Below are 15449 nucleotides of genomic sequence, written 5' to 3'. Positions count from 1 at the left end.
GAGTTCAAAATGTTGTTTGATTTGACATTCTAATGGCAATATAAAGTTGCTGAAATGAGTTTATTGACGAATAGTTACAGCCAGGGCGTAAAATTAACACCGGCCAAGCGCCAATGGTGGCAAAAAAAATTGTTTGACGTGTAAAACAAAAACACACACCTGCCAGTGGCTGATGGGAAAATGTTGTATTGCATGTGAGGTTTTGTTTTCATAGTTTCACCCTTTCTGCCGACTGTCAGGCTATTTCGACCCTCGAGGCGCGCTGTACTTTCTTTCTTTCTTTCTTTCTTTCTTTCTTTCTTTCTTTATTAGGATACCCATTAGCACAAGCATAAGCATCGGCTATTCTTCCTGGGGTCCAACACATATACAATCATGTACACTAACACACAGTCAGCAAAACAAGACAAACAACGACAACAAAACAAAGCAAAACAAAAACAGCTCCTCATAATCAATTACCAAATAACACACAAAGAGAAACAAATTGGTCATTAATTTGGCAAATGTCAACACAAAACCATAGTAACAGGTAAATTCATGTTTTAACTTTCACTGTGCTCGAGATAATATTATGTACATCCACACATATACAAATGTACACATTCACATTTAATAACCACTAAACATCATCTGAATGATCCTTTATGTTACTAGGATCACGTGTTATGACATATCAAATCAAATACAAGAAAAGGGTAAAGAAGACAATAATAATTATTTCACTCTTATCTTATACCTTCATCCAAGTTAACCAATGTTATCAATATCTGTTTGCTTGTTCAATAACTCGGATGTGTTTATTTCATTCTGTTTGATTAGAGACATGAAGATAATTTTTAAACAATAATTTGAAGCGACCTTTATTAGCTTCTTGAGTGATATGCACGGGCAAGGAGTTCCATCTAAGCATGGCTCTGTACAGGACTGTTCTCTGTATTATACCTGTTCTCACCTTTGGTAGAATTAACCTTTTTCTGTTGCACATCTGGTTTGATACTCGAGAGATAATGTTTCATACAACAACTTTGGTGTCTGTGTCACAAGTAATATTCTGAGAAAATTTAACAAAGCATATGTAGATCTCTGACTCACTGTTAGCCACCCAAGACTGTTATGCATGTCAGTAATATTAGTCCTGTAGGAGCACTGCAAAGCACAACGGGCCGCTTTATTTGTGCTATCTGTAATTTTTTTAAATGTTGTAATTTGGTAACGACATGACGTCAGCTACTGGAGTTGTATTCATTCCCTTTGTTTGAAGAAGCACGGCAGGAAGAGCGTTTCGAGGAAGATGTGGCGACACATTCCCGGCGTGAAGCCACCACAAACAAAAAGGATAAACAAGTAGGCAGGAGACGATCAAGAAGAGGAACAGACGGCTAAACGGAGTAATGTCACTATAAGTTTTTATTTGGCCGTGTGAAAAATATTATTGGCTGGTACATTTTTGGGAGGTCACTAGCCAATGGCAGATGATGTAAAAAGTTAATTTTACACCCTGTTACAGTCTTTGGAAAAACACTTTTCTTGCTGATACTGAAGCTCATAAAAAAAAATATAAATGTCATGGTGTTTTATAGCAATGTATTCAGCCACAGTGAAATTAACTTGTCTCCAGGATTTGTTTTATCATTTAAAGGGTATAGGTAGGAAAAGGTTTGACAGATGAATCCCATTAAACATAATGAAATACCAGAAATACCTTTCTTTCACATCATACTCATGGGGTTGATAGAGCTTTCCACTCAGGGTAACGCTCATTAATTCACTAGCAACAGCGTGGGAAAGCCTAATGCCGTGCAGCTCCTCCCTACCTGAGAGACCTTGAAGTTGAGAGCCTTGAGCAAATGTAAATCCAAGTTTAAAATAACGTAACTTGCACAGCACAGACACCCACAACTTAGTTTGAACATGTCTGAACAACAACAAAAAACAGATTCTGTGATGTAATCTCCACCTTGTTAGTGTTTTCTGTATGGGACCTGTAAACAGTCACAACATGAAGGTACACAGGTTTGCTGAAACATCTTTCCTGTAAAGTGTGAAATGAACTAGCTCTAAATGTTACCACCCCCAGTGCTCTCTCTCTCTCACATTTGCAAGAAGGTAGAAAGAGAGGGTGTGTGGCACAGGAAATGTGTGTGTGTGGTTAGGGTTGTTTAAAGGCAAAAAAGCTCCCATGTGTCACTGTTTACGCATTCCCCCCATACTTTCCACTTAATATATTGAGCCCTGGTTTATGTCTGAAGGCATGCTTGTAAACGCTACAACACAGGGTCATTCAAAAGGTGGTCTAAATCATTTTATCAAGTTAATGATCAACATACAGGTAGATATAACCTGTATGGTTGTTTGGTGTGTACTTACCAGTTTGTTATGGGAGACCTCAGACAATTACACTGACAACAAAAAATGTTACCCTCAATTTTACCCACATGTCTGTTCTATGGTATCATATGATTTAATAGGCTAACCCTGCTTTCTTTTAATTGTTTTCCAAGTGATTTGAGTGATGAAGAAGCAGTTCACGAGTGCTGAATTTCACAGTTTTGTACATTTTAATGCATTTCATTCCCACATTTGTGAAAGAAAAAGTATAACACCTTTTGGGAAAGTCTGTGACTAAGCCATCAAATCTGATAAAGGTTATTTAAATATGCTGAGCCACAGCAAAAGATAAATGGATTGGAATCATAGAAGAAACATATGGTAGCCCTAGTATCTGGGGAAAGACATCTAATTTTGATACATCAGCTCCTCAACATATACATAAACAGTATGCATGTTTCTGGAGTAAACCAGCCCCTATAGTGAGTACCAAAAATACAAAAAATTGACATTGGAGTTCATTTTTTGGACTTTCATTGGAAATGCACAACATGTAAAATGCAGAGGAGTTGCTGATTTTGTGGTTGTTAAAATATCACATTTCAACCAAGTACTGTATGGTTTTGAAACTTTTCTAGCTTGTTAAAAAGGACATACAGTAAAAAAAAAAAAAAAAAAAAAATCTCTCAAATTTTAGGGTTGCTGGGAGTCAATTTAGAGGTGCTTCAACACCCCCCAAAAAGGACTAGAATCGCCTATGAAGTAGTACCAGAAAACGTTCCTGTGTGATCTCCCAAACTCCTGGCCTGACAGGGGAGGAGAGGGTTAACAGAGAAGTAAGCAGCAAGTCTCTTGTAGGGTAGGGGTGTGAACATTTCCACACACACGCATGCAAGCAGACAGACATACACAGTCCTTGTTTCTCTTCAGCAACAGTCCGGTCACACACTGCAAGCGGCAGAGGGCAGCATTACAGCGAACCAACTATTACCATCATCGGAGCAGAAAACTAAGTAAGTTGTGTGTGTTTTTAATAAGTTTACCGACAGCTAGCAGTGGTAACTAGACAGAATGTAGCCATTTACTGTTGTTGTTAGATATTTAGGCCGTCATCTTGCTTTGACTGAAACTTAAAAGAAGCTCCAGAAAAGCTGTTAATGATTAGATTTCAGCTAACATAGCACATTAAGTCGTCTGTAACAGCATTAAAGTTCGCTTGTTGATTGAAGACACGTCAGTTCATGGTTGGCGTTCATATATGAAACATTAATATAACGTCGATAAGGTCTGAAATGATTACCGAACGTGTTTTATTTGGTTTGATAATGTGATATAGTGTTGCAGTCAGCGAAAAGGACAAGAGAAAGTAACTTAATAAAAGGGTAACATGAGGTAGGTTCAGTTGAGTCAAGCTGTAGTGTTGGAGAAAGACAGAAAAACCTTACAAGAGGTAGTTTGCTCAGTAACGTCTTAACTTCAATGTGTACGTCTGTAACTTTACGTGTTATGTACGTTCATATACTGTGTGGTATTGTTCCTCCTTTGTGTTTCATATTGAGTTATTTCGACGCTTTTGTACGGTGGCCCTGAAGGACTAAACAAATTTACAAAAGATGAAACACTTTTACAAAGTTGGAGACAAATTTACATTTTGGAAAACAAATTTACATTTAACCCTCCTGTTATGTTGTTTCTTAGGGACAGCAATAATGTCCCTGGGTCCCTGTGTCAGAACCCAAAACAATCCCAGTAAACATTTTTTAAATCTCATCATGAACTCCATTACTAACCATTTGAATTGATATTTAGTGCAGTGTTCTTTAATTCTCACAGGTCATGGTTCAATGAGGATAACTAACATGTTTTTTAATGAAATTCATGTTAAAACTTTTTTTAACGCACATTGAAAAGCCCTAAATGTAACAATAGTTTTAGATGAGATAGATTTTTGTTTATTCTATTTAACATTTGGATTTTTTTTTTAATGTAGTGATGTTGATGAATTAACACGAGACACCTCTTCTGTCACATGCTGCCCAGGTTTTTATGCTGCATTTAGCTGGTTTGGAAGATATATATTACCTAAGATTGAAAGAACCACTGAAGAATACCACTAAACTTTCATCCACTGTGACATTAGAAATGCAAAAAAATACTTTTAACAATTTTTTTTTTTTTTTACTTTAAAATGGGCCAATTTGACCTGCAACATATAAGGAGGGTTAAGAAAACAAAACTACAAAATCAAAACGCTTTTACCAAGGCCAAAACAAATTTAAAATTAAGAACAAATTTACAAAATCAAAAAATACTTTTACGATTTCTGAAACAAATGTACATTAATTTTTAACGGAAAGGGAATGTACCAAACACTGGAAGTGATCCAGGAGTGTAAGGGTTGACTAAGGGGTCATTTAGTTTGTTTGGATGGAGAGAAACCAAACAGAGCGATGTTTGGTACTGGTACTACGTTTGGTACCGGTACTCTGTTTGGTGCCGGATCACTTCCGGTGTTTGGTACATTCCTTTTCCGTTAAAAATGAATGTAAATTAGTTTCAGTAATGGTAAAAGTGTTCCGCCATTTGTAAAATCGTCTCACCGCTTGTCAATTTATTTTTTATTTTTATTTTTTAGATTTGTTTTCTTAAATCAAAATTTGTTCTGACCTTGGTAAAAGTGTGTCATCTTTTGTAAATTTGTTTTGTCCTTCAGGGCCACCGTACTTTTGGCACCGATAAACTTTTGACAACAAATAGCTATATGATTTTTTTTTCCCCATAACGAAATACCTAACAGCTTGGCGTTGTTTTAATGTGACAAGCATTTGGAAAAATAACAAAATACTTGTTTTTTTCACACCTAATGTAAATATTAACCCACTTAGGAAGTGTGCAGTCTATCAGTAGCCGATAACTGTCATAACATGTGTGCCATTGTCTCTGCTTCATGGTGTTTTTGAGCCTCTCCTTTCTTCTGCTCTAAGTGATGGAGCCATCTGCTCTTGCATTGTTTGGTTAAGCTTCATGTTAAGCTCAGCTTCCCTCTGTGGTGTTATGAATCTCTCATCAATGAACAGTCTACAAGGTAGGGGTGCAAGCGGATCAAAAACCTCACGGTTCGGATCAGGATCACGGTTTTGAGCCACGGATCAGATCATTTTTCGGATCAGCAAAAAAAAAAGAAGACAAGACAAATATAACTTTGTCCCTCCATTATTTGGTAAAACACTTTGCCCATTAAATAAAAACAAAATTCAACTCAAAATTTACTGCATGTGCAAAGCACCCTATCTGTGGGCCCAGTCCTGCCTCATTCACTGCATTTCATGGCATGGCACAAGTGAAGGAGCAGAGGAACTTCAAAAGTTTCACTCCATTCTTCTTTCAATCGCTGATTTTCACCGTCCACTTTTCTTTGAGCTGCAAACTTGGAACACACGTTTTATTCTAGGGTCCTACAGCTGGCAAAGTGCCAACATGCGAACTGCTCCAAAAACGAAAGTGAAAGTTAAAAATTGCACTCGCAGCATTGGACTCTAAGGCTGTTTCCGAAATCGCCTACTATACTAGCAGTACGTACTGATATGTCCAAAATTCAGTATGTAGTAAGTAGTATGTGAACAAGAGCAAAATCTGCAGTATGCCAAAACTCCCCGGATGTCTACTGATACGGGAAAATATCTCAGTGTGCATTGGACCAGTCTGCCTCGCGTACTGTTTCCCATAATGCATAGCGCTCGTTCTGCTTTTTCTTTTTCCTCATTTTTTGAAGGGAGGAAATCTGTTTTTGGGTGCTGTGAAAGTTATCAAATTACATATAAACCACTTCCTAACTTTTTAAATCATAAATGGATGCTAAATAAGCATTTTATTTATCGGCTTCGCCGTTGTTTACTTCCGCTTTCCGAAACCGGAAATCCAGCGAAGTCTGGCTCAGCATGCTGCATGACAGATCGGACAGAACAGTCATACTACATACTAAATTCAAACGCAGTATGTAGTAGGCAATACCTACTGCCTACTACATTAGTAAGTAGTATGTAGCAGGCCGTTTCGGAAACAGCCTAAGTGACCCAGTAACAGCCTGTCTGCGTATCGTTGGCATGGAGACAAGTCCCGGTAAACACGGGGTGACCCGACCAAAACACAGAGTGAAGGAATAACAGTTCAGGGACCACAAATAGACGGCCGCGTATTGACGGCCTCTGATCTAGTGGGTGCGCAACGGAATTTCATAACGTGGCTCAAGCACATTCAGCATTCACTGTATTTCACAGGGAAACCCAAAATGCTCCCATACATGTGACTTAAGAGATGCAGGAGGTTTTTCAAGTTCCTCTGCAACTTCACTTGCCATGACTACCGCTGCGCTTGACGAGTAAGTGGGGATTGAACATGCAGTCATCACGTGAACACGCGCAAAATTTTTCATCAACCGATCGGCGGACCACGTCCGTGCCGAACCGTGGAGAGGCAATCCGTACGGATCACGGATCAACGATGAACCGTTGCACTACTACCACAAGGTGTTGGAGGGGTGCTCTTTCAGACATAGTATAAGTAGGCTATAGATGTGTGAAAGAATGTTTCATGAGCAGTGTTTCAAGTGATCAGAGGCGTTCATGTGACAGAACTGTAAAGTCACTATGAGCAACATCCCGTTGCCTCATGGTGGGTGCAAGCTTTTTAGCAATATTGTGGTTAACAAGTAGTATTTCATATTTGAGCAGGTACACCTCTAAGAACAGGCAAAATTCAGTCCTAAGCAATGCCCACAGATTTGCACTTTTTTCACATGGGTTTATCTTCATTTATAGAAGTTTGTTTTTTGACAGTATCTTCCAATGTACCTCAACAGTACATATGTTGGTGAGAAGTGTGATGCTGTTCAGGATCTCATGTTGCTGATGGAAAAATAATCAGGCTCTAAGAGGTTAATGGAGTGATATCTGCATCAAATTGAAGACTGGTTGGTTGTGATGGAAACAAGTTTTTCTGTAATTTATGCTGGCTGAAAAAGTCCCTGTTGCTTAGAGCTGATGTTTTCATGACATCACCTTAGCCACATTGCTTTCTTTCTGGTTTTTTTGTGGCTGGTCTGAACAAGACAGCATACTTATGAGTCATTTAGCCACTACTATCTTGATGTAGCTGTATTAATTTGTCAGCAAAGACAAAATAATTTAAATAATTATTGGCACGAGTAGTAGTAGACATAAACATCTATGTTACCATAGATGATGCTTCATCGTTTCCAGTGAGTGGTGGGAAGATATCTGGCACTGAATCTCTGTGGGGATTTTACCATTTTATGTCATACACTGTTGAAGCATCCTATCAGTCCTCAATGGGAAATCCCCCCTTGGAACAGAATTTGTCGGGCTTGCCAACTAAAGTAAATCACACTATGAATAGATTTTGCATGATCTTAGGTGAAAAAAATAATTCTAGACAACACATTTACTTCAGTTGCTGTCTCTAGAAACAAACGGTTTGTGGAGTAGTTCCCGCTTATTTGGACTAAAGTTGAAAATGCCACAGTAGACAGAAAGCTATCTGTACAGAGGGATAACCCACATAGCTGCAGATGTCGGAGCATGATTCTGGCCTGGTATTAAGGGCTTTACTACCATGATGGTGCAGGCAGGTTCATGCCAGCATGGCTTCACAGATGTGTAAATGGGTCATGTATGATTATAATGGGAGGTGGTGGGAGATGGAGGCTGGCATAAAGCCTGTCTTTTTGTGTGCCACAAGGCTGTAGCTGATCCATGCCGGGTCCATTACCAACACGGTCGATGCCATCTGCCACTAATTCTGTTTTTGTAATCATGACTCCGTGCACCTCATGCATCTGTAGTGGCTCTTTGCATGATAAACAAAAAAACATAATCTCAATTTAACACCTCCTTTTAAAACCTCACACTGTTTCATGAAACCTGACCACACTTTGTGCCAAAGTGCAGAGAGGAACATTCAGAGTATGTAGGGAGAACGTTTCAGTATGAGGTCATCAAATCTGAACTCTCAGGTGGCTCATTTGCAGCTCTCCTAAATCATTTCTTTCCTGTTCATGGTTTTTTGCACCCTAAGCTTGAGCTTTCTCTGTTTCTGCTGTCCTATTTCAGATAGACTACATTTTCTTCAGATGTTGGCAGCATTATGAACACTAGCTGCAATAAAATCTTATTAAGGCGCTACTACTTGGAGTCTGTGTTTGGCTCTGCTTTGAATTTCCATTACACTTTCTGGTCTTCAGTTTTTACCTCGGAAAAGATTTGTCACTCACTGTCAGGAAGTGCAGCTTGATCGGGTTTGTCTCTAGATACATGTATAGAAAGAAAAAAAATGTGAGCTTATGTGAGAGACTGTGTATTTATGGTCTAGTTATGCTGTGCTGTTATAACCTCTATTCAGCCAGCTGCTTGAGAATAAATTGGGCTGGGCCTGTTTGCCTGTTTAATTTGTTGTTTAAAGGATATAATAAGCAACACTGCTTCATCGTTGGAAATTGTTTTCAGATGGACCGGGCTCAGTCAACAAACAATGGTTGTCATAACTGAGCCTTTTTTAATCTTCACTGCTGTTCAGTATCTAGACATATCGACCAGCAATCCCCATTAAGGATTAAGTGCTTTGCAGCTGATGTGCTGTGTTTTGAGCTTCATATTGCTATGTAAACATGATATTGTGTTGGCATTTAAGCTATCGATAGCCCATAAAAGGTGGTGAGTTTGAGTTATAATAATCTTAGCCATAATTTATCAGCCCTAATCTTCAGATTATGTCCTCTGGAAGATTTACAGAATTTATTTATTCATGTCTGCCGAGAGAAGCTGCCAAATAAACACCATCAAAACAGCATTTATTCTTTTCTTTTAACCCTCTTGTTGTTTTGCGGGTCAAATTGACCCTTTTTAAAGTCTATTTAAGGTAATATATGCCATCCAAAGCAGCTAAATGCAGCTTAAAAATCTGGGCAGCATGTGATAGAAAAGAAGTCGTGTTAATTTATCAACATCACTTCATACAAAATTAAAAAACCCCAAATATAGAATAAATTAAACAAAAATCTATGTTATGTCACTGTCGTATTTATATTTAGGGCTTTCCAATGTACATTAAAAAAGTTTTAACATGAATTTTAATGAAAAAGAAGTGAGTTATCCTCATGGAACCATGATCTGTGACAGTTAAAAAACACCAATGGACTAATCACTATCTTGATTTAAATGGTTAGTAATGGAGTTAATAATTAGATTTAAAAAAAATTGTATTGGGATTTTTTGGGGTTCTGACACTTATGGATAATTGAATATGCCCCGGGTCAAATTGACCCAGGAACATTATTGCTGTTCCAGAAAAACGAACATAACAGGAGGGTTAACATACTTTTCAGATTCAAATTAGTCTGCTATTCATTTCCTGTTGTTGATGCGTACCACAGTGAGATGGCTTTAATGTCGGTGCTTCGCGTGACACAACATTAACCAACCAAAGAGGAAGACAACTGTTTGGTTGTCAGATGGAACTGAGAGATGCCAGCAGAGTATGACAGAACTGCTGTTTTATTTGCAAGATATGAGTGTGCTTCCTATGCAATTCAATAGTTATATAACTGATGACGCAATATGTCCATGTAGAAGAAAGCTGCGGTTTGCAACATAAAAAGTTGAAAATTCACCTATAAAGCCGCAACACTGTATTTATTTACAAAATGTGGGCATTTTAAAACAATTTAAATCAAATTATTTTATTGTTATGTTAAGTAATAATACACATGTATGTGTATGTATATAATAATTGTAACAAAGTGCTTTACAGTGGACAATAAAAACAAGAGGTGCAAAGCAAAATGAAGCGATAAAAGATGAAATGAAATAAAAGCTTAAAAAAATATTTAAATATTTTTTTCTCTCTATTAACTAATTTCTGAATTTATTTATGAATTTATTTATTTATTTATTTATTATTTGCTTGTCCCTTCTCTTTCTCCCTCAGTTTTGAACTTTCAATTATCCAATTGCTCCAAGGATTAATATTGTTATTATTTTCTAATTTTAATTTGCCATCCTTGTCCCAAAAGCTCTTAAAATTTCTTAACACTAAATGCATCATTTGAGAAAAACATTACATTTCAATCTTACAGCAGTCATCTGAACTTTGCTGACATGACATCAGCTCACTACCGGTATACTTTCTATTAATTTAGTCGCTGTTCCATGTCATGTGTTACTTTGTGTACTGTCCTTGTGCTTATTTGTTAGTCACGAAAATCATCTAAAAAAAAAAAACATTTAAAAAGAGTAATAATACACGATAAATAGAAGGTCACAGTAATTCAAATTGTTAAAAATAGAACTAAGTACATGAGATTATAGGGCCGAGCTTCAACCTACAGTTTTAGTGTCAAACAGTCCGGCAGAAGAGAACAGCTTGTCATCTGATACACGGGGAGTCGTCTTCGTATGATATTTTCAGACTCCTCAAATAACCACAATGGCTGGTTGTATTTTCAGAGCACCCGCTGAAGGGAAAAAAGGTCTGGATGTGGTAAATATTTTCTTTGGACTCTTGGAGTCCAGGCCGGCTCATTGCTGCCAGAGAGTGTCCCTACTGTACTGTAAGTGCGGTGCTGCATGCTCTGGCCTACAGGTGTTTCCTCAGAGGAAAATGTTACTCATAGAAAAGCCACTGAATGCAGGCATATGTGTGCTGCATTGTAGTGTGTATATGTGTGTAAGCACAAATATAAGTGAGTAAGAGGGGGTCGTAAAAACAATGCAGATGTGAGTGAAACATGCCTCAAGTTACAGTTCTCAGCTTGCTTGTGTTGTCTTGTATGCGGTTGTATAACATAACAACAACACTGGATGATTATTTGTAGATATGGTTTTAAATAGGCGTCTGTTGTTTTGCATTTAGCTTGAAATAGTTTGAAAAAATTGACTGTAAAACAGTCTGTAACCCAGCTTGTTACAGTCAGTAAGCACAGTTTTAGATCGCCTCGTTCCCCTCTGTTTGTGGTAACAATAGCATACCTAACCACATGCTGTCATAGTCTCTCCACGCCGCCATCGTGACCTCACCACTCTCCTCTTTGTGGTGGTCTTCCCTCCAATCTGCCTCTCCAGGGTGGTTCCTCTTGTTTGTTAAGAGTAAAACTATATTTGCTAACAGACTTTCTAAAGCATACAGTTCTATCATAAAACCTAGCATTTACAGAGAACAGGCTGATTGGTGTCTTATAAAACTGGAGATGGGAGCAGATTGGCTGGTTAAGAGTGCAGGAAAGTGGCTCTTGAGAAACGAATTAGGCAGAAGTTGTTGCTTTGAAGATTAAAGCTGTGTGTAATCTGGGACCAGACTGTGCAGATTGTCCTCTGTCCTTGTTCTTTGGTTCTGACTTTTATACCATCACAAGAACAGAGTCTCAATGCTGGCAGTCTGTGTTTCTCTCATGCATCTTTTCTCCATCTTAAAGGTGACATATCATGCAAAATCGACTTTTTAATGGTTCTCTACCTGAAATATGTGTCCCTGGCATGTCTACAAACCCCCCGAAAATTAAAAAAATCCATTCTGCCCCTGTTTTAATTTCTCCACCTTTCTGTAAATGTGTGCTGAAACGAGCCGTTTCAGTTTTCATTGTTTTTCATACCTCACAACAATATCCGGTCTGTAACGGAAGTCAGAGCTCAGAGCTTGTTCAGCCCATAGACTGTATAAAATACAACTCAACCCCTCCTCCGTTTTTCATTACCAGCACACATGTGTGCTAACAAGGAGCTTAGGGGGAGGCATGCTAGTTGTAGGCTGTCTTAATAAACACAAATGTCGGTTTTACTGCCCACGTCTGCAGATTTGAAGATTAGTGGATGATTTTTATTTTTCACAGAAAAGTGCTAGCGCTAGTTAGCATAGCCACATAGCTACATGTTCGTCGCTGTGTACCAAGACACACGTCGACATACTGACAAATAAAACAACAAGAAACACAAAATCTGTGACCAATCGTTCAGAAAGGTCCTGCTGCAGGCGCCTCTTCGTCAGGATCAGATTCTCGATCAAATTCAGAGGGTTGAAGTAACGCGGGCCTGTGAGCAGCCATGTCTATGCAGCCATTTTGTAAACATTACATCAACGTGCTGGACAGCCGAGGGCACATCCACTTCCTGAGGGGGCGTGGTCAGAGAGCTCATTCTCATTTAAAGGCACAGACACAGAAAACAGCCTGTTCTGAGCAGGGCTGAAAAAGAGGGGTTTACAGGCATGCTAAAATCTGATTTCATAGTGTTTTTTTGAGCAATAAACTTTAAAGACATGTTTTGGGACCTCTTAGACGAATATATTTTGATGAAAAAGAGCACAATATGTCACCTTTAAGTCTGTCTTTTCTTGTTATCTCAAATGCACACTCTATGCCTTGATACTGCCGTCTGTTGCTTAATTAAACCAATAAAATGTGTCTCCTTCTGTCTTCCAGAGGCGCAGCCATGGGGAAAGGATGCATCACAGTCACCAAGTACTTTCTATTCCTCTTCAACCTCCTTTTCTTCGTGAGTATCACATTACTCATCACTACTCGATACCTGTGCGTGCACTGTAAGACCTGACTTCCACTCTGTCAGCACCTCTGTTTATCTTAGATAAAAGATAGGTCAGCTATGCTCCCTCAGCAGACTCAGACACTCATGATGCATTGAAAGCTGTTTGACGTCTTTCAGCAGCAGTTTTTATTTGAGTAAGCGTCTTTATTCAAATAACACCAGAGATTAGTGCAGATATGGAAATGTTGCTTGACTGTGCCTGGGGTGTGACTTTACAGAGTACTAGCCAGGTCTAAACATCAACAGATGCTTTCTGCTCGTTTCCTCCTCTCTCACACCATCCTCAACATAAAGTCCAGGACTTGATATTACCCCCACTCTCTTAAAAATGACTCCGCGAGGATGTCCAGACTTTTCCAATGAGACTGCGGCTGTAAACCTGACGCAGACCTTTTGATGTGAACACTCGACTGGTGTCTAATCGGAAGCGTGTGTGTGAATGTCTGTGTCGGTGTTTGTCCATGTAGACAGATTACACTGTAGCTTAGGCAGGGGGAGGGGGGGGTGGTGGGGGTGCAGGAAGTGGTGGGCTAATAATGCCTGCCGGGAGCTGAACAGTCCCTCTAAATGAACAGCTCTCAACTGAAACTTTAATGACTGTTGTGGGGCTTGGGAGGTGAGGCGGTCCAAAGTGGGGGGGGGACTGGTGAAAGAGCCTCTCATCTACAAATTTTGTCCCCACTATTGTGCCCCACAATGTCTAAACAAGAGCCCTCTTAATTACATAGAAGTTATGCACTTCATAGCTTCATTACAAGGGCGCATGAGGTAAAACTGATCATTTAGAGAGGCTTGCGGACGCCAGTCTCTAGATCATTATTCTCCTTACTGTTACTCTGACCCAGTTGTTCTTACTTCTTGTTCAGCTGGGTGTTCTGGAGGAATATACTGATAAATCTGTGGATAGATTCTGCTTAATTGTGAAAAAGAGCAGCTAAGTTGGTCTCAAGTTTCTCTCCACATCCTCTTTCCATCTGCACTTATCTGTGAGAGAGGAGACAAGCAGAAGAGTTTGAAGCTGATTAATCCCAGATGTGACAGCCTGAGGAAGCAAAAACAAACCCCTCTGTTTAAAACACACCAGCACAGATTCTTTGTCTCATTCTCATGTAGGATTCTGTTTCTTATTCTCTTCTGTCCCCCCCCCCCCCCACAGATCTTTGGAGCACTCATTATGGGCTTTGGCCTGTGGGTCCTCTTTGATAACCAGAGCTTCATCGCTGTTTTACGTAAGTTGCGTAACACTCACTCAAACACATACCGAGAGTCCTGCTGCCACGTCCTAAGTGATAACCCTGACGTCAACAAACATTCAGCCCTTTGACCTGTTCAGCAGGTCTGAGCACAGTGGAAAGAGAAGCTGAGATTGGACTGAAACCTCTGGCCTCTTCTGCATGGTTTATGTGTTTTTTTTTATTGTTCCCAAGGAACCTCAAAGGGATATTCACACTGAAACAAAAATGCGACTCTCAGAGAAAACTTCACAACTTTCTCAGCCTTTTACAAAGCCACATTCATTCTGACAAACACTGATAGACACATTTGTGGAGATCTAAGAGAGAAGGTCAATCAGGCAAACTGAAATTCTCATGACTCATAAAGAGTCTGAAGTTGTTTTATCTTATGTTGGAAAATAGCAGCTTCATTTCCCTTGCAGTTTCCATAGAGTTGTACTTTGAACTCCCCAGATGGCAGACGAGCCACAGATAGAATCTCCCACCAGCACAGATGTTGCAGCAGATCTTTTCAGGCTATAAAAAACCAAGACTCCAACTGGCAACTTCCCAAGAGGCAAAGTTATCAGCACTGTCACAGCAAACACCATGTCTAACTTAGGTTATCTAATGCACAGACACTGGAGAAATATATTATAATGAAACCCAGTCCCTGCCTGGCCTGAAGAGAGCAGTGAACTACGGATGGAAACTCTTAGTTGTCATAAATCTTGTTATAAAAGCTCTCAGTGTATTCATCCCAGATGGAGAATTGCCGAGAGCAGCGCTGAAGTTTTCAGTCTGTAAAGAAAAATACTTTGAATTTATTTTCTGGCAATTTATTACATGTGCTGGAAGTCAAATATTGTGTTTCTTTCTATGCAAGCCTGATACTGCTTTCCTGAGGGGGTGAGCTGAGGATGAGGGCAGCAGAGTGAGTGTAATGAACTGTGAGGTTTACTGTTGTACAGACAGAGGATGAATCATCTTTTTGTTGCTCTGAACCCCTTAATTTTTTTTTAAATCTGTGGGCAACTATTTTGATTATTAAGCAATATATTAAGTATTTCAACCAAGATATCCAAACTTGTGTCTGTTTCAACTTCAGGATTTTCTTCTTTTCATGGTTCTCTGTCACACTGAACTAAAATGTCTGATGATTTCAGTTTATTGTCCAACAAAACTCATCACCTAAACCCTTTTTCACTTAACTGTCAAGCGACTGTACCACTCACGACTGAGGCCAACTGTCACTCACAACCACAGTGCCAGGAGGGATAAAAGATGGAGAGAC

General features: G+C 39.2%; 1 protein-coding gene across 1 annotated transcript in view; it reads left to right on the top strand.

The window, feature by feature from the left end:
• The first annotated feature begins 3168 nt into the window (after positions 1-3168).
• cd82b (CD82 molecule b) overlaps positions 3169-15449 on the top strand; it is a 33295-nt gene continuing 21014 nt past the window's right edge. The window contains exons 1-3 of the mRNA XM_034686071.1: positions 3169-3344; positions 12818-12890; positions 14098-14170. Of these exons, the coding sequence (XP_034541962.1) occupies positions 12828-12890; positions 14098-14170 (136 nt within the window). The 5' untranslated portion in view covers positions 3169-3344; positions 12818-12827. The remainder of the gene's footprint in view (positions 3345-12817; positions 12891-14097; positions 14171-15449) is intronic.

The sequence above is a fragment of the Notolabrus celidotus genome, chromosome 6 (genome assembly GCF_009762535.1).
Source record: "Notolabrus celidotus isolate fNotCel1 chromosome 6, fNotCel1.pri, whole genome shotgun sequence".
Taxonomy (NCBI): Eukaryota; Metazoa; Chordata; class Actinopteri; order Labriformes; family Labridae; genus Notolabrus; species Notolabrus celidotus.
The sequence above is the reverse complement of the archived record's forward strand: the minus strand, read 5'-3'. Positions and strand labels throughout refer to the sequence as shown.